Raw genomic sequence first — 19195 nt, forward strand, 5'->3', positions numbered from 1 at the left:
TAACTTTGATTCTTGATATCTTATGCTATAGGTATCAGAACTACCTCAAAGATGGATCAATTGAATGCTCAGAAGTTACTCTATCTAATGGACAACCTCTTGAGTTGTGTCCTTGGATACCACACTTGCTGCAGGTTGGTTTGGCTCTTGGCTGTCTCTCAATCTGACCAACTAATTCCATTGCTAATTGAGCCTGTAACTGTGCTATGTCTCTGGCAGCCAATTCATCAGTGTTAAGGCCAAGTGTTAGCTTAATTTTCTTCCTTGGTGCCCTATAAGACTGTAATTCTTCAATTATAGTCTTTATGTTGTTATGTTCAGCCTGGAGTAATGTCATAGCAGCCTGTGACCTTTTGAACCCTCTTAACAACCTATCTACTGCCTCAAGGATTAAGGTTAGTAAGCTGTTCTAGTAGTTAACAACCCTATCCTTAATCTTGCTTGTTTGCTTCTTAATCTGCCTTGGATTCTAAGGGGTATTCTGTATGTCTGATAAACAAGGTGGTAGTAGTGGAGTTAGTGTTTTGTAACGTAGTGTCAGCTTGGACAACACAGCCTCTGGATCCAGTAGTAACAAGCCTGAGCCTCTAAAGGCTGCCTTGATATTCTAAGAAGTAAATGCAGCCTTATAGGCAGGCTTGATTTGAGGTAAGAAGTCTTCCTTAATTAGGTAGTAATATCCAACTATGCCAAGCCTTTGGATTCTAGCTGAATATGCCTTCTTTAATAGACCAAAACAGCTAACATCCAAAGGCTAGAGTAAGTAAGAAGAATATAGTAGTATACAGAGGGTAATAATACCTTGTTCCTCACAGAATAACTCAAACTCTAGCACCATATAGCTATTATAGCCATCCAGAATTAAGAGCCTCTTTTAGCTAACAGTTCTGTGCTTAGTATAGTTATCAAAGTGCTGGATCCACTAGACTGCGTAATTATAGGATGTCTAGCCTTTTGGACTAACTCCAAGCTTCTAGTTTGGTAGTAGGTGTTTGAACCAGGCTCTATTTATTTCCTTGCTAGAGAAGATAACGTATAGAGGCACTAACTAGCCTTCTGTATTAATATAGGCAATAACAGTCTGCCACTGCGTTAAATCAGAGACTAAGGCCTTAGGTCGTTGCCTACGCTCTGTAGCAGTTATAACTATAGTATTCTTACTGTGTCTAAGCCTAAATCTACTCTCGTTAAAGTTGTAAATGTCGTATTGTGTAATTCTATAGAAGGCTATTATATTGTAAACGAGCCTAAACCACTCTAAGATAACCTCTGGATCCTTATTCTTTGCCCTTTAGCTTGATAACCTCCGTAATAGCCTTGTTTCCAAGCCTGGATAACGATTAACAAAGTTGTAAGCCCATCTTTAGCTAACCTCTTGTCCATTCCGTGCCTTAGTTATTAAGGACGCCCAGCTTCTGATTACAGCCTGTGTTGGCGAGTAACCACGTAAATCTAGGTCCAGAATCTTCTAATAAACTACCTCCTCTTCAACCGGAGTCAAGGCTCTGTTCGTTGGCGGTGTACCAGTCTTTGGAGCCGTACTATAGAGTCTGCGGTTAACGGTAGAGTTTTTGGCTCCGTAGGCGGCTGCAGCGCGTCGCACGCTTGGAAATCGACCTGACAGGTAATCACGAACAGCATTCTGAATACACTCTTCGTTTGGAGGTGCCATCGCGTAAAATGGTGGAATAATGGACGCGTTTAGTAATGGTGGTGGATACGAGATGGAAATTGATTCACATGCCTATCTGATTCACATGCTTATCAAACACGTTAGCGCCTCCAATGGCAACAGGGGAAAGAGCTGGAGATTCTGGAGAAAGTGCAGGTTGTGCAGCAGCCGAGGCGGAAAAAGGTTCAAGCGCTATCCGACCTAACAGCCGAGACACGCTGGTTGCCCGCAGGAACCGCTCTTCGGCTAGACATCCGATGTCGTTGCTCGCGCCCGTCGTCATGCTGCTGCCGCGTTAAAGAGCTCTCTCTGTATCTGGGAGCTTCCGCTAACTAATTATTATTCATCATTTTTCCACGACAGGCATTGGGTCCTCTCTTCAGCTTGCCTGGAATGCCAATTGGGTGTACAGCAGCAAAAGTATGGAGTTCGTAAGACCATTTGCTTCGAGGCTCGCGGCTTCGCCTCAGGTGCAATTACGATATGTCGTGGCTACGAGAACGGCTTGTCGAGCGAAGTTGCAGCTTCCTCTGCAGACTAGGAATTTCAGGACAAGCACGTTATACCGACGAGAAGTCACTTCGAATGCTCCTGCCAAGGTCCGAGGGAAGTCGAAGGTTTATGCTTCAGCGGATGAGGCTGTCGCGGATGTGAAATCTGGTTCGACGATTCTCAGTGCGGGATTTGGACTTTGTGGTACGGCGGAGACGATTATTGCTGCGCTGGCCAGGAGGAAGGATCTGAACAATTTGACTGCTGTTTCGAATAATGCTGGAACGGCGATTGGAGGAGGTCTTTCGCCTCTGATTGCTTCTGGACAAGTCAGTCGTGCGATTTGCAGTTTTCTGGGAAATAACAAGGCTTTGGAGAAGAAGTATTTGACTGGAGAGATTTCGATTGAGCTTACACCGCAAGGAACTCTGGCGGAGAAGATTCGATGTGGAGGAGCAGGTATTCCGGCTTTCTTCACGCCGACTGGTGTCAACACGCATATCCAATCTGGACAGATCCCGGCCACGCTGAAGAATGGCGAGGTTGTGGAATATGGCAAGGCTCGCGAGACACGGATCTTTGATGGCCGAGTATACAACATGGAAACAGCCATCAAGGGCGACGTTGCCATTCTTCGAGCGCACAAGGTCGATAAGGCTGGCAACGTGCAGTTCAGATACACTACCAAGTCCTTCGCACCACTCATGGCCAAAGCCGCGGCCGTGTCCATCGTCGAAGCAGAAAACATCGTCGAAGTCGGTGAGCTGAAGCCTGACGAAATCGACCTTCCAGGCATCTTCATCGACCGCATCATTCAAGCCACCGAAGACAAAATTGTCGAAGTCAGGAAACTCCGCCAAGAAACCGACCTTGAAGCCGAAGGTTCCAAGTCCGATGCCCTGGCACGTCGTAACCGGATCGCGAAACGTGCTGCAAAGGAACTCAAGCCAGGCTTCTACGTCAACCTTGGTGTTGGAATGCCCACATTGGCACCATCTTTCCTTCCACCTGACAGCAATGTCTGGATCCAGTCCGAGAACGGTATCCTGGGAATGGGACCATACCCAACAGAACAAGAACTCGATGCCGATATCATCAATGCCGGAAAAGAGACTGTCACCCTCGTACCTGGAGCCAGCTGTTTCGACAGCAGCGAATCTTTCGGTATGATTCGTGGTGGGCATGTTGATGTTTCAATGCTCGGTGCCCTGCAAGTCGGCGCGAACGGTGATCTGGCCAACTACATGATTCCTGGAAAGGTCTTTAAGGGAATGGGTGGTGCTATGGATCTGGTATCGAATCCTGATGAGACGAAGATTGTGGTCTTGACGGATCATGTGGATAAGTATGGTACGCCGAAGATTGTGGAAAACTGCACGCTGCCTTTGACTGGTGCGAGATGTGTCAGTACGATTATTACGGAACTGGTAAGTCATCGCAGGTTCTGTGTGAGATGATCAGGCAGAAGCTGACAATTTTGTAGTGTGTGTTCGAGGTCGACCGCAAGAAGGGTGGCTTGACTTTGACTGAGGTTGCACCAGGTGTTGGTGTTGATGAGATCAAGCAGAAGACGGGAGCCAAGTTCGCCGTCAAAGAGCCGTTGGGCAAGATGGAGTAGGTGGTGGGAGTCTGATGAGAAGATCTGTGCATTTCGCGTGAATTCATGGCGGCGCTGGTTGAGCATTTGATGGAGTACTTCAGCTAGATGATTCAACAGATTGCATTGGCTCTGTAGATGTTGAATATTTACAAGATGAAAATTTACCTATGCCCACTAAACTCCAGTAATGCCAGATCCAAACATTCCTTACATTCATCTGTCTATTGAGCCAGGGCTCTCAGCAGTGCTCACAACTTCGCCTTCACAGGCTTCTCAAACCCAGGCGCAAATGTCGTCCCCCTCCCCTCCCCAATCGCCTCCACAATCCGATCAACCTGCTCCAACAACCACAAACTCCCCTCATTACTAGCCAACCATTTCCCACCAGGCACAACATCCTCCGACTCCGCACTCCCATCCTCGAAAGCCTTCCTCAAACCAAACACATGACTCACAACCTGTGGCCCAACACCACTTTGCGCCCTCAAACACGCCACAGCAATAACACTCGTCAAAACCCTTCCCACATCCGGCCTATTTGGATCCGCAGCCGAAGGCGGATCAGAAAACAAACATCCATACTCCGCTTCAATAATATGCACAGGTAAATCCGGATGACTTTGCTTCAACTTCTCTGTTAATTTCGCGCTAAAAGGGCGATAAATACTTTCCCAGAGTGCGTTTCCGCGGGCTAAAGTAGCTTCGATATTGGATTTACTGAGATTCCGGCGTGGTTGGCGTTGAGCTAGGGCGGATTGGACTGAGGAGGGAAGACCAGAGTGGAAAGCTCCGAGACAGTTGATTGTGCGGGGAACGCCGTTGAAGCCGATGCATTTGAGGGCTACTTCGCGCATGAGTTCGGCGGTGTAGAGAGCTTGGTTTGTGGTTGAGGAGGATTGTGGAGCTGGGGAGGTGGAGGCTAAGCGGTAGAGTTCGAGGAGCGATTCGGGACTGTTCATTGTCATTGTTGCGGCGGTCTGGAGGGTGAGGAGTCAGCGTTCCGATAGCTAGTGCTTGTATTAAAGTCGTAGTGGAATACATACAGAAGCACACAACCATGCCGGAAGTCCAACTTTGTTCGTTTTGGCATCGGATGCTATCCTCTCGTACACTGATATCACATTCTTCGGTGCCGGAATAGTGTTGGGTTTCGCATGAGCTGCGTTGATGAACTGCTTCAAAGGCTCTGAAAGCTTGGACATGATGGGCGAAGGTAGTTCGAGATATGAGACTCCAATGCTACTGGACCAAAGAGAGATGCTGCAATACGCGAAGAGACAACGAACGTGATGTTGACCATTCGCCCGGCTAAACTTGTAAGCGGAGTCCGAGCGCGGAGCGGAGCGACCAGCCTCGTCACGACGCAGCGAGCCGCACTATCCTACATCAATTTATATCCGACTGTGGTGTGCGGGTATAACGACATATGCTTGCATGTGATTCTTGATCAGGTTGGCACCAAGGCACGTCGGCGACAGGCGACGCTGCTCGGAGAAAATTGGCCGAACACGCGCGCCTACTCAGCCCGTGGACGCAACTTCCTCGCTAGTGAAAGGACTGAAAGAGTGCAACCTTGTGCGAGTAGATACTGGCCCAATAGGAGACATCGCGAAGGGGTTCATAATGGGATGAAAATTGATCAGATGTGGTCTTTCAGTTCAATAGCATGCATGCATCGCAGCGAGCTATGGCAGTCTAGACACCGCACCCATCATAAAATACAGCGTAACCAATGCAACACAGCTTCGCATCTGTATGCTCTCTTGTTAATCGCATAAACCACCAACGCCACGCTAATGTCAAAATACAACTCGCTACACGTGCTATTTCCCACGAGCGTCGACTGGACACTACTTCCGATCATAGTTCTTGAGAATTCCCATCATATGGTGATTGGTCGTCTTGCCGCCCCTCCTGTTCGGCTTCTTGCGCTCCTTCTTCTTCATATCGTTGCGCTTCAGCTCTTTCACTTGACTGGTCGGGGTAATGCCGGCCTTCTCCAAGTCATTGCGGATCTCGCCCTCCGTCGCGGGCAGTTTGGTCTTTGACCAGAAGTTTCTGAAGTCATCGCTGACCTCGGTGTGATATGCTGGCGAGTCCGGCCAAATCATCTTCGCTGTGTTGTCCTTCTTGTTCCGCGTAGCTAGCAGGAAGTGCTCTTTCTCCAGCTGATCGATCGTCTTCTGGCAGTCTGGCCAGCCATCCTTGAGCTCTTTCACAGGTATTCCTGCCGCAGTGATCTGGCGAGCAAGATAGCTCTTCAGCTCCTCACCATTAGTGACCGGATGCTTTGGGCGGTAGCGGAAGGAGTCCTTGCCGCTCGTGCTGCGATTTGCTGGGATGAACTCGACACGCTCGTTGACCTGGAGCGCTTTCTTGATGACAGGCTTTCTCTTCAGTGCGTCGTTGGGGAGCGACAGGTAATTGATCAGACTGTCAAAGGTGATGGGCTCCAGCTTGTTCGACTTGAGCTTGTCGATCGCATAGTGTACTTGTGTCAACAGCTCTTCTCCAAATCCTGATGCGACGCCCGGAGCAGCCGGTGCGCTAAAAGCTTCCTCGTGAGTGCGCTTCGCAGCCTCTGCAGCGGGCGCAGGCGTGGCGGGCTTTGGTGTCGTGGTGCGGGCGGGGGCTGCAGACGCGCCTGCTGGGCGAGAATGAGCTGTGTTTCTAGTAGTGGCATCGGCCAGCTCCTGCTTGTACGAGGCGAGTTTCGAAGACAGCGACATTGCGGGCGGATGTGCTGTTGTAGTGGATGATACTGTGAGATGTTGGCGATGATTGTTGTCGAAGACCCAGAACTGTCACTCAAGAAGTCCAGGTCGAGCGAGTGGTCGCGGTGCAGTGTTGAAGAAGGGGCCAGCGGTGGATATGGGCAGTGACAGACACCGATGGCAGTCACTACGGCGCAAGTCAAGTGAACGGCAGGCAGAAGGTGCAGCGGAGGCAGGTGAGGCGGAGGTCCGGCCTTAGTCATCAATTCGTCGCCGGATGCGTCTGCGCGATTCATTCAAGCCACAGACACAAACAACCACCAGACAACGCCATTCTTCACGCGCTGCTCTGCATTTCCGCCCCCATTCCCTCCACCGACTCGAGGGACGGCACGTCGCCACGCCATGGTCTAAACACTCTTTCCTACAGGGACCACCACGATGCGCACGCGAGCCCAGGCCCACGACGCCGCCGCGGTGGATGTCGCCTACCTCGCGACTACATACGGCGTTGCTGAAGATGACGTGCAGCAATTGCTGGACGCCCCAACGGCAGAACTTGTCGAGGACTTCCTTCTTTCCCTCACTGACAAGGGCAACGAGTTCGACGCGCTGAAGGCAGAAAAGCTCAAGGTCGATGTCGAGCTTGACAACACCGTTCGGACTTCGGAGACTAAGGTCAAGGCTCAGAAAGCCGCAGTTGCGAAGGCGCATAAGGAGGTCGAAGAATTGCGTACGAAGCTTAACCAGTCAGAAGCTGCTCGCGAAGCTCTTGCGGTTGAGCTCGAGCAGCTCAAGTCGTCTTCCTCTGGTTCCAGTGCCGAAACTCAAGCACTCCGACAAAGAATCGAGACACTCGAGGCTTCCAATCGTGATGCGCTGGCTCTGGTGGAAAGCAAGTCCAGCGAAAAGGATCGTGTGGCCATCGAGCTATCTGAGCAACATTCGAAGTTGCTCGCCCTGCGACGCGAGATCAATCAGCTGGAGGAGAAGAACTCGACACTGGAAAATGCAGCTTCTTCCCAGAAATTCCGAGAGCAAGCACTGCAGCAGGAGATAGAGCTGCTCAAGAAAAACAACGAGTGGCATGCTAGCGAGCTGCAGACGAGGAGCCAAGAGCACACAAAGTTCCGCAAAGAACGCAATGCGCGGATCTCTAGCCTGGAACGTGAGCTGGAGGATAGCAATGCGAACGTGGAAGCCTTGAAACGAACCGAGGCGACCCTTCGGCATCGTCTGGACGAGCTGCAAGCCAAAGCTGACGAAGCCTTCGCGCGTATTGCAAGCTTGCAAGAGGAGGCTGCTCGAAAGGAACAGGACTTCAGAGCCGAGCTCAATGGCAGCAAGCGCTTGGCGGAGCTGCAAGCACAGAATGCAGCGACACACAAAGCGCGATTGCAAGAGGTACAGGGACAGGTTGACCAGATCAAGGAGGATGCCGCGGAGGAGATTGGTCGATTGCAGGCTGAGATTGAGACGGAGAGGGGGGACAAAGAGACTGCAGAGCAGAAGGTGGCAGAGCTGGAGCTGACAGTAGAGCGACTGGAGCAACAACCGCGCATGTCTCGACCAGGAACCCCGATGCGTAATGGCGAACCTCAGACCCCTGGCCGGAATGCATCGCCATCGGCAATGCCAGGCTCGATGCGCAAAGTGGTGAATGGTCTCAGTTTCACTCAGCTGTATACCAAGTATACTGAGGCACAAGAGGACCTGGTGAACGAGCGTCGGCGCACCAACAAACTTTCCACAGCTCTGGACGAGCTTGTCAATGAACTCGAGACACGGAAGCCGGAAATTGAGGACCTCAAAGAAGAGCAGGATAGATTGGAGAACGAGGTACTCAACTTCTCAGGACTTCTGGACGAAGCCAACGCTGGAAAAGAGGGCGCGATTCGAGAGCTTGAGCGCTGGAAGGGCGAAGCGGACACTGCAACTCACGAGAGCCAGATCCTTCGCCAACAACTTCGCGACCTGTCCGCACAAGTCAAGATACTCTTGGTCGAAATCCAAAGTAGGGATCAGGGCTTGGGCGAGATGTCTGCAGATGAGCGACACGAGATTGAGCGTGCTGCTCGCGGCGAGCTCGATGACGGCACATTGGATGAGCTTAGCAGTACCGGTCGTCTTATCTCCGAGCGTCTGGTCATTTTCCGTGAGGTCTCTGATTTGCAGGCGCAGAACGAAAAGCTACTCCGCCTCACGCGTGAGCTGGGCGAGCAGATGGAGGGCGACGAAGCGAAAGAAAAGGCACGTCAACACGAGGCCGATGCCCAGGAAGTGGAGGTTCTTCGTCAACAGGTGGAGCGCTACAAGGACGAACTCACATCAACGACTACCCAGATCGACAGCTACATGAAGGAGCGCGACATGTTCCGTAGGATGCTGCAGTACCGTGGCCAACTAGCTCCAGATGCCGACATGCAGTCCCTCTTCGGCCAGAGTGTCGGACCTGGTACACCACAGCGCCACAGCGTCGGGCCAGCAGCAACGCCTCGCTCCGTGGACGAAGATCTGCGCAAGCTTCTCAAGGAACACCAGACACACTTTGACCAGTTCCGGAACGAGGCTTCGACCGATCGCCGAATGCTCAAGGACCAGGCGGATGCTCTCATGCGCGAGAAGAGCTCTTTACAAGCGGACCTGGCGCGTGCGCAGTCTCAGCTCACACTGGCCGCAGAACGCTACGAGATGTTGCAGTCCAACTTCACTGCCTTGCGCAATGAGAATTCGGAACTGCAGAAGCGTTCACAGCAGCTGGGCGAACAGGCGGCGCGTCAAGATTTGCGAACGCAGCAAGTAGCCGAAGAATTGGTCGAGGCGCGTTCTATGGCCGAATCTCTGCGTAACGAGAACGCCAATGCCAAGGCAGAGAAGGAGCTGTACAAGCGCATCGAAACTCGCCTTCAGGAGGAGAACAAGACACTCCTTGACGATCGCTCCCGCCTGAACAAACTGGTCACAGACTTGCAAAATTTGCAAAATGAGCGCGAGCTCCAAGAGTCTGAGAACCGCCGTCGTCTTCAGTCGCGCGTCGAGTCTCTCGAGACGGAGTTGAACGATGCCAAAAAGAAACTCGAATCCGAAGTTGAGGACAGCAAGAAGGCAGCGCTGCGACGGGAGTACGAGGAAGGCCAGAGCCGGACTCGTATTGATGACCTGGTAAAGAGCTTGGGCAATGTTCGTGAAGAATTAGTGGCAGCAAAGACAAGCCGCGATCAGCTTCAGACGCGTGTTGATGAGCTCAAGATCGAGCTCCGCGCTGCTGAGGAGCGGGTCACTGCACTGCAGCCACGACCTTCGACTCGTCCAGAGCCAACCCAGAATGGCGAGCAGCAGGGTGTCGACGATGAAGAGCTCCCTACGGAACAGCGACTGGCTTTGCAGGTCACTGAGCTGCGCCGTGATCTCGAGCTGCAGAAGGCCGAGGTCGAATACGCCAAGAAACAGGTCGAGCAGTATCAGGCCATTGCTCAGGCTTCCGAGGAGGAACTGAGCAACCTCAGTGTCACTGCGGACCAATTCAGAGAGGATATGGACAGCCTAATTGCGGAAAAGGACGCCAAGATAGCTGAACTGGAGCAGCGCATCGAAGATATTAGCTCAGAGCTTGGGACCACCAACAGCGAGCTTTCTGAACTGCGCACTAAGGCTGATGACAGCGGTCGCCAGCTTGCAGAACAGAAGGCGAACCACGAGTCCGAGTTGAGCAGGCTGAGAGACGAGGTGGAGCGCCTGGAAGCGAATGCTATCACCATCCAACAGGACGTGAAGACCCAGGCAGAAATCGCGCAGGAGGCACAGACTAGCTACGAGGTTGAGCTGCAGAAGCACGCAGAGGCGGCTAAATCTCTGGCGAGTGTGCGCAAGGAATATAATGAACTCAAAACCGAGATTGCCGGGGCCAAAGCTGAGGCCGAGGCTGCCAAAGCCAGCCTTGAACGTAGCGAAGAGAGCTGGACTGAGCAGAAGGAGCAGTTCGAGCGCGAGCTTGAGGAAGCGAAGAGGAAACGCCAAGATCTCGATGAGCAGAACAAGCTCCTTCATTCGCAGATGGAGTCGTTCTCAAAAGAACTCACAGCTCTGAGACAAGGTCGCGCTGCTGCCACGCCAGCCGCCGATGCCGAAGGCCACGAAGACGCGCCCTCCAACAGCGCCAATCTGCAAGAAGTGATCAACTTCTTGAGGCGCGAGAAGGAGATCGTTGACACGCAGTACGAGCTTTCGGTACAAGAAGCCAAGCGTTTGCAACAGCAGCTCGAGTATGCGAATTCACAGCTTGAGGAGACACGACAGAAGCTCGCCGATGAGCGTCGTCAGTCTGTTGAGAAGTCTTCTGCTGAGAGCAGCACGTCCAAGCTTATGCAAACAATCAATGAGCTCAACGTGTACCGCGAATCGGCAACGACCTTGCGCAACGAAGCTCGCCAAGCGCGAGAGTCACTGGAGCAAAAGAGCCAGGAAGTCGAACGTCTTCTGGCAGAAATCGAGCCTCTGAAGAGTCGTGTTGGTGAGCTTGAGGGCGAGCTTGAAGTGAAGGAGGGCGAGATGAAGCTTCTCCAAGATGACAGAGATCACTGGCGCGATCGTACTCAAAATATCATCAGCAAGTACGACCGTGTGGACCCCGCCGAGCTTGAGGAGATGAAGAAGAAACTTGAAGAGCTTCAGGCTGAGAAAGAGCGGCTCGAATCTGCGCAAGCGCCGCTGCAAGAGCAGATCGACGGTTTTGAGGCGCGTCTGCAGAGCGAGAAAGAGGCAGTCACAACGCCATTGCACGAGCGACTGAACAAGTTCAAGGAGCAAGCCAAGGATCAGGATGTGAAGCGGCGGACGAGGATCACTGAGTTGACAAACGAGAACAACACTGTGACCGCCGAGAAAGACGCTCTCGCAACTGCACTTGAACAAGCACAAACCGAACTTGCTTCCATCCAGGCCGAGCTTGCACAGACCAAGACATCGCTTGAGGAAGCTCGCGCCAAAGCTCCTCAAGTGTCCTCGGACGATGCAGAGGAAGGTCAGGTTGAGGAGGATGGCACGGCCTCGGGCAGTTCCAATGATCAGACAACCATGCAAGCTAAGGTTGCAGAGGCAGAAGCCCGAGCCGCCGAGCACGCGGGCCGTGCAGAAAATCTCGAGGCCCAGGTTCAGACACTGCAAGCACGCGTACACGAGCTTGAGACTCAGGTCTCTGATCTCCAACAACAGCTCGAATCTGCCCAGACCAAATCAGGCGTCGACTCTTTCGCGCCTACTGCAGACAACACCGAAACCCTTACCAATCTTCAGCAAGAGCTCGCAACGGCACAACGAGAGGTCGAAACTCTTCGTGCCAATGCGGCGGCTACTGCATCTGATGCTCCGGTCAACGCAGAACCATCTGCGGGTGAGAAATCAGTGGCTGAGCAGGTTGCCGAAGAAGTTGCTAAGCAGCGTGCAGAGCTTGAAGCACAGTACCAACTCGCGAGGTCGCAGCTCGATGAGGATATGAACGCTAAGCATGAACAAATGAAGAGCAAGCTTAACGCGCTGCTCAAAGATGAGAAAGCAAAGCTTCGCACGGAGGTTGGCGCAGAGCTCAAGACAGAACACGAGGCTGAGCTGCAGGCACTGAAGGACGAACACGCTGCAGCTATTGAGCAATTGAAGGCTGAACACCAGGCTGCTCTCGAGCGCTTCAACGCAGATGGAGCATCAGCTATTGAAAAGGCCGAAGCTCTGTCGCCTGTAAAGGCCAAGCTTGAGACGCCGGCTGCATCGACAGAGATCGATGTCAAGACTCTCACATTCACCAACGAGCAGGCGATTGAGCTGGTCAAGACCAACGCGGTAATCAAAGAACTGCTCACCAAGAACGTTAGGAAACAGGTGGACAATCAGACAATGAAGCTGAAGGATACTATTGCAGCTAAGGAGGCCGAGATCAAGAACTTGCAAGAAGAGTTGGCCAAGCTATCAACTCCTGCAGCTGCCCTCAGTGGTGAGCCAAATGACGCCGAGGCAGATAAGCTCGCGCGTGAAGCCCTCGAACAGCAGCTTGAGATTGTGAGAAAGGAACTTGATGCAGCAACTGAAGCCAAAGATGCAGCAGTCAAGCAAGCCGTCGAAGCTGCCGAGAAGAAGTTTAAGGTACAGCTTACGCAGCGGGACATTGCGGTGGCCAAGATCACTGCCGTGCAGAAGGCCGCGCAAGAGACACCCGAGAAGCCCATCAAAGAAGTTTGGGAGGTTGCTCAGAAGGCGCGACCAGCCCCAAAGCCTGCTGCTGCAAATGGCCCAGCAACGACTCCTGCGAAGCCAGGTGTACCAGCTCCTGCTGCTGCGCAGCCGTACGCTGCACCAGCAACTTCCACTTTTGGTCAGCCATCAAAGCCTCTAGGGTCCCCTGCACCTAATCCACAAGCGGCTTCGTTCGCTCCTGCAGCTGCGACGACTGACGCGAGCGGCGGTCCTGTATCGAGGCCAGCATCTCAATCTGGCCCATCCACAGCGGCGGCCGCACCGACAAAGCCAGCTGTTGGTACTGGACCCAGTGCGCTGAGGAGCCTAGCGGGCACTTCGTCCATTCCCGCACCGGGCAGCAAGCTTCCAGCACCTGGAGGTCGTAGCAACCCTGGCAGCCGCAAAGCTAGTATCAGCGGTCCTGGAACGGGCCTGCAAGTTCAGGGTGCGGCAGCAGGCAATGCTCTCTCACAGCGTGGCGCTCTGTCATCCGGACTGCCTCGCGGCGGAGCAGCTGGTCGAGGTGCACGAGGCGGCATCGCTCGCGGCGGTGCCCGCGGCAACGCCGCAAATGCGGGCCAGAAGCGTGCTCACGACGGCGCTGAACCTCAGGCAGGCGGAGAAGTCAAGCGCACTCGGGGCGGCGGACCGACTGGAGGAGCGTAGAACACTTCACCAAGATCAGGTATCCGTGTTCAAGGTGCTGCGAATCGCAATGTGTCAAGTCGAGCTGGATCGCCTCCACCACGCAATCAGGGCGCTGCTGGAACCTCCGGGGATCTCACAGATCTCTTGTCTTCCCCTCGACACCGCCACAGATCGAACAATGACGAGGATGAGGATCATCAACAGCAGCAACGCATGGATGAGACTTCGGAGGAAGAGTCGTGGAAGACGATGTAGAGTATTCTTTCAATCAAGCGAAGCATGAACGCTGGAATTGGCGTTCCGCAAGTGGAGGCAGTACACGATATGGAGATTCTGGCTGGCGCATCAAAGGTTCTGTAATGTGTGGGGGAGTGGCCTTTGCGTGTATTCGCTGTATAAAGAAATGCATCGGTATGGCATTCGGTTGGTGTTCTGGGATGTGAAGGAGGAGTAGAAGGAACGACGAACGGCAGACAGAAAAGACTTTTATATTCTATTTTTCGTTTCAAATTGGTGTCATTGCTAGCTAGCTCATGAGTCTGCCGACCGAAATGAGACTGATGTGTGCGGTTGTGTATGATTATCTACTGGTATGCTGTTCATATTTTCATGCTAGTCTTTCATGCTGTGAGCCATTGTGCATTGATGTTTGAGCCATCTTTGGAATAATGTAGTGAATAAGTAATATATCGACATTCCGTGTCTTCGACGTGCTTGCAGAATTGTGTCGAACACGCCCCTCGGTTCCCTTCATCTGGAGGAAAGCTGTCGTGCACAATGGCTTGGGCAGTTCTTTCTCAGATAAGTTCGAACTTCTCCAAGCCGAAGTTCTTCTCAAACCACTGCTCTATCGTCTCTTCTTCGGGCTGGGCGTCTTTTCCTGCTTCTTTCGAGTTCCCCTTCTGTGCATCGTTCGCTGCAGGTGAATCGATGTTCGAGATGCCGGCAATTTCTGCCAGGAAGGTGTTGTCTTCGATGGAAAGGGCGTTGTCTTGGGGCGCCGTGTCGTTACGCTTGATCTGGTCTGACATCCACCGATTGCTCTCGAGCTCGAGGCCGGAAGGATGCCGGGATGGAACTCTCTGATGCTTGGAGGAAGAGATGAATTCACTTGCATCTGTTGGTGCTGTGTCCGCGAAGGGACGCTTGGAAGGCAACTTTGGATGATGGGTGTATGCTGCTTCATGTACATCTCTGAAGTCGTCTTGAAGAGCGCCAGAGACGAAAGCGAGGCTGTTGTCGTTGATGCTGTCTGTGCTGTCGCCTGTGACGAATATGCCCTTTTCCGTTGTGCAGAAGGACCCGGCAGGTACCTTTTCGTTGTAATCGATAGTGATCGACTGGAACGGCGGTAGTGTGTTGATTTGAGGGAAGCCATCAGAATGCGAAGGGCCACTGTTCCAGTCGTTGCCAGGATCGAAGTCGAGTGGATCTGGAAATTGTGAGAGATCAAGCAAGTCGTCGTTTCCAGGCTCGATATTGCCAAAAGAATCTGTCACCACATCGTCTGCCATGTCAAGCATATCGTCATCGGATCCATACAAGTCAGCATCAGCCCTTGGGTGGTTTTGTGGGACGGTGCTCTCAGCCTGTAAGGTAAATGGATCTGCTGGGAAGTCGTCTGATGCAAGCGCATCAAAATCGTAGTCGTTGTTGTCGAGGGGTCCATGCTTCTTCGGTTTCTCCTTTTGATATGCCTCCTCCTTGGATTTGCTTGCCTTGCTCAAAAGTGGAATGGCTTTCGTCGATGTGTTGACGCTGTTGTGCAGCTGCTCAAGATCTCGTGCTTCCTTGGATTGCAGCGGCTTGCGAGCTGGAGGCTGCTGTGAGGCGCTCGACACACTCTGCGTCTTGGTCTTGGTAAGATCGAGCTGAGTCTGTCGCGGATCAGATGCTGGCTCGTTCTTCTTGGGATTCTTTGGCTTGGGCGGTCTCGGCTTCTTGTCCAGACCCTCACGGCAGCACGCTCCGTGCTTGCAGGCAGTCTTGTCTTTGCATGCATGGTTGCAAGTCCACTTTCCGTTCGGTAATTGCACAGACTCGCGCGGTTCAGTGGACACCTTGCGTTTCTGTGGTTTCTCCTTCGCTGTGTTCTTCTCGTTCCCGTCATCGTCAAAGTCGTCGATGTTGGTGAAGTCTGCGGCTGCCAACGCCGCATCATCGAGACCTGCATCTCCGAACTCATCAAGAGCGTTGTTGGTTCGTGCCTCTGTAGCAGCAGCGGCACGTCGCTTCGACGTATTTGGTGCATTCTCCAAGTTTGCCGGCAGCTGAGTCTCCTGATCGGGCTTCGCCACGGGGAACATAAAGCCTGGTAAGTCTGGCTTCAACATCGCCATCCTCTGCGTGCCTGCAATTTCATCACACATCAAGTAGCCTCTGATGACCTGGGCTTGATTCTTGAGGGTAGCACTGAACAAGATCTCTTGGCCCTTGCTCATCTTCTTTGCACTGATGCGTGCGAAATGCACCTTGCGGCCATCTGACGCTTCCGCCAGCAGGCAAATGTAGACCGGCTTCCGATTGAAGGTCTCTGGTACTTTCTCGTTGATGAAGCCAATCTCAGCATTGACTTTGATGGTCGCACCTTCGCCCTTCTTGACAATCGGCTCACCGATGATCTTCATAGAGATTCGAAGCTGAGGGAAAGCCATCGCTTTTTTCTTCAGCTCACTCCCGAAGGGTGGGTTGCGGGTCATGGCATTCTCAATGCGACCAGATTCGGCATTGGCGACATCTTCAATGCTCTTGAGGCCTGCTGCGACCAGCTTCCGGACGCCGACTGGACCGATGCCCTCGATCTGCTTTATGTGCAGAGGAGAATCGTCCCAGACTTGAGCACTCAAGCTGCGAGCAAGCATTAGTGCATTTCTCGCCGACACTGCATCCTCCAAGTACAGCTGGCAGTCAATTATGCATCTGATAAGGCGGTGTGCATGTTGGAAGATGACGAGTCTGCTGGTGTTGTATTCGTAGCGATGTCGTTGATCCTCCGTGTTGACGTCTATTGCTCCGAGAACACTCTGTATGATCAGCGACACTTTGTGTGCGGTAAGGTCAATATTGACGGGAATCGGGAACTTCATTGATTGGTTCTTGTTGAGTTCCTTGTATATTGGCTTCTCTCCTGCACGAAAGCGGATGTCCTTGAACTCGGCCGCTTGAGAGACTGTCGAGAGGATCTCTGAGATCTTCGCTCTGGGTCGCAGCGCCAGGAACTGCTTCATCGTGTCGAACTGGATGTAGTAGCGGGCCATCGAATCACCAAACTCGGTACATTCAAGTTTGATCGTGCCATGAACGAGGTCATGTTCCTGGAGAAGGCCGATGGCCTTTGTGCAGATGTGCTCCAGTCTCTCATCCAGCGTGCGGCCTTGCGCCAGGCCTTCCAGTTGGTAGTGCTCTGGATTCTCCTTGAGGCGCACGTACAAGAAAGTGCCAGTCAACCACTTCTTCGCTGAAGAAGCATTATTGATAGTACCCAAGCCAATCTCAGCGTTGAGATGATCGATTAGGTGTTGATGCAGACTATCGCGATTAGCATTCGGCGTGAGCACTAGTTTCGTGTGTACATACCAGCTTTCCAAGACCTCTGAGCCGGTCATCATCTTCTCGTACGTTTCCACGCGATGCAGCCGAGTCATTATGACAGCTACCGCGCTATCATCGAATTGTGGTCTGCCAGCGCGACCGAGCATCTGCATAGTCTCCAAGTCCGAGTACTCTTTGCTTCCACTGGTCTGGTAGCATACAGTACCTTTGATGATGACCATGTGGCAGGGCAAGTTGACTCCAACCGCGAGCGTCGATGTACAGCATATCACACTGAGCTCACCAGAAAGGTAGCCCTGCTCGACGGCGGCGCGATCCTCATTGCTGACGCCGGCATGGTGGAATGCCACTCCAGAAGCTGTAGTTTCTGCCTGAAGTCAGCTCACATAGCATCGGAGGTTTGATGCACACACCTTTCAGATCTTTGTCTGCAACCACAATGCGGCTACGAGAAGCTGTCCAGTATCTGTCCCGAGGTCCTTTGGACGACCACCACTTCGCCAGCAATTGTGCAGTGGTCACGCATGACTTTCTCGTCATGCAGAACACCATGATGGGTTTGCGTTGTGACCACTTGACAATCACATCGGTGAGCTTGCTGTCAAGCAATTTCTCGAAGGCAAAGTCGTTTGAATCCGACTTGTATCCACAAACATGTCTCTGGAGACGCACGGGGCGAAATTCTTCTCCGAATTTCTCACGTGGAGCTGGTATTTGAGGATTCAGGGAGTCTTTGCCCAGCCATGTTGCAATGTCTTGAGAATTTGGCACCGTAGCACTGAGTGCTATGAAGCGGACATCAGAGCCCACAGATTTCATGCGAGAGACCACAGCTTCTAGCGTAGGGCCACGGTCCTCTTTCAGCATGTGCACTTCGTCGACCAGGAAGAGCTTGACCATGTGCATCAGCTTCTGATGATCTTTCCATTTCCTAGTGACGCTGTCCCATTTCTCAGGCGTAGTGATGATGATACTGGCGTGTTGCACGTTGCGAAGCTGCGCATTGTCTGTGTCGCCTGTAAGCTCAGCACATTGCAAGTCGAAAGCGCCAAACTTCGATTGCCAGTCTCGAGCGCGCTCGGAGCACAGCGACTTGGTGGGAGCCATGTAGACGATCTTGAAGCTGCCACTGCTGTATCCCTGGACCAGCCGGCATATTGCAAGCTCGAAGATCACAGTTTTACCACTGCCGGTAGGCGACGATAGAACGAAATTGTCATTTGACTGAAAGACGACTGGGAAACACTTTGACTGCACTGCATTGAACAGCGGGAATGTGAAGACCGTGCGGAATTTGTCTGAGAGCTGTCGAACCGGGACAAGTGGAATTCCTTGCACAATGGGCGTTGGCGCTTGCGATATGCGTGCGGGCGCCACAGGCTGCGATTGAGCCGCCTGCCTGGTAGTTATTGAAGGCTGTTGTGGAAATTGGTCTTGATCGGAGGACTGTTCGTCGTCGTGCGTGCGATGTACCTGAAGCACCTTTGATGCTTCTGGCTGATTGCGAGCAGAGCTTTGTCCCCTAGCTTGAGGCTGATATCGCTGCTCATATTCTGAATGATCGTTGTTGAAGGGCGGTGGATGGCGTTGGCTGGCGGAGAAAGCAGGACTTGACAAACGAGCGGAGCGATCTGGAGAGATATCTCGGACGCCATTCTGCGAAGGACTGAAGGCGAAACGTGATAGATCGGGACGTTGAGAAGCTGCTGGCCTCGGATCGTGAAAGCTGTGGTCGAGATGACTGACGCGAGAAGGCTGCGTGGCTGCTGGAGGCAGCGACAACCGGGCATGACCTTGAGAAGCCTGCCACTGCCTGGAGTCGCGGTCAGGCTGGCGAAGTAGACGCTGGTCTTGACTTTGTCAGCGTTGCTCTTCCTGGACGATGGATGCAGAACTCACCGAAAGCGTCAAGCTGCAATGGTGCGTCCTCGTAATCGTCCCTTGCCACAGCATAGGAATCGGCATAATTGGCCTGTGTATGATATCCACTGTCGTATCCATCGTAAGCTCCAAAATCGGTGCTGATTCCCCGTCGTGGTTCGTAGCTTGGGTCCAGAACGCGTGCACCGCTTTGCAGCCTGTCGATCCGATCGAAGATGTCCTGGTCGTCGTCCATCGTGTATTCGCCTTCGCACCTGTACCAGGTGAACCGCGGGAAGAGATAATCGCTCTGGAATGAGGTGTGAGAGATGGCGATGTTAGCAACGTGGAGACGCGAGTGCGTGCTGCTCCGGCCTCAACACCAGGAAGGCACGCGTGAGAACTGCTCTTTCCACATTTCACGCACACGCG

General features: G+C 52.8%; 5 protein-coding genes across 5 annotated transcripts; 2 read left to right on the plus strand and 3 right to left on the minus strand.

Annotated features, from left to right (window-relative positions):
- Window positions 1-2094: 2094 nt before the first annotated feature.
- On the plus strand, window positions 2095-3782 carry RHO25_009305 (uncharacterized protein; the record flags this gene model as incomplete). Its single annotated transcript, XM_023600847.2, has 2 exons — window positions 2095-3591; window positions 3648-3782. 2 exons carry the CDS (start codon window positions 2095-2097, stop codon window positions 3780-3782), a joined length of 1632 nt encoding a protein of 543 aa, XP_023453934.1.
- Window positions 3783-4012: 230 nt separating this feature from the next.
- On the minus strand, window positions 4013-4966 carry RHO25_009306 (uncharacterized protein; the record flags this gene model as incomplete). The annotated part of the gene is made up of 2 exons (XM_023600848.2): window positions 4013-4741; window positions 4808-4966. 2 exons carry the CDS (start codon window positions 4964-4966, stop codon window positions 4013-4015), a joined length of 888 nt encoding a protein of 295 aa, XP_023453941.1.
- A 648-nt stretch (window positions 4967-5614) lies between these two features.
- Window positions 5615-6493, minus strand: RHO25_009307 (uncharacterized protein; the record flags this gene model as incomplete). Its single annotated transcript, XM_023600849.2, has 1 exon — window positions 5615-6493. One exon carries the CDS (start codon window positions 6491-6493, stop codon window positions 5615-5617), a length of 879 nt encoding a protein of 292 aa, XP_023453942.1.
- A 426-nt stretch (window positions 6494-6919) lies between these two features.
- Window positions 6920-13369, plus strand: RHO25_009308 (uncharacterized protein; the record flags this gene model as incomplete). The annotated part of the gene is made up of 1 exon (XM_023600850.2): window positions 6920-13369. The coding sequence occupies one exon, from the start codon at window positions 6920-6922 to the stop codon at window positions 13367-13369; it is 6450 nt and encodes a 2149-aa protein (XP_023453457.1).
- A 779-nt stretch (window positions 13370-14148) lies between these two features.
- On the minus strand, window positions 14149-19019 carry RHO25_009309 (uncharacterized protein; the record flags this gene model as incomplete). Its single annotated transcript, XM_065603174.1, has 4 exons — window positions 14149-16879; window positions 16928-17270; window positions 17317-18753; window positions 18803-19019. The coding sequence occupies 4 exons, from the start codon at window positions 19017-19019 to the stop codon at window positions 14149-14151; spliced, it is 4728 nt and encodes a 1575-aa protein (XP_065459246.1).
- Window positions 19020-19195: the final 176 nt, after the last annotated feature.

The sequence above is a fragment of the Cercospora beticola genome, chromosome 6, assembly GCF_033473495.1.
Source record: "Cercospora beticola chromosome 6, complete sequence".
Classification (NCBI taxonomy): domain Eukaryota; kingdom Fungi; phylum Ascomycota; class Dothideomycetes; order Mycosphaerellales; family Mycosphaerellaceae; genus Cercospora; species Cercospora beticola.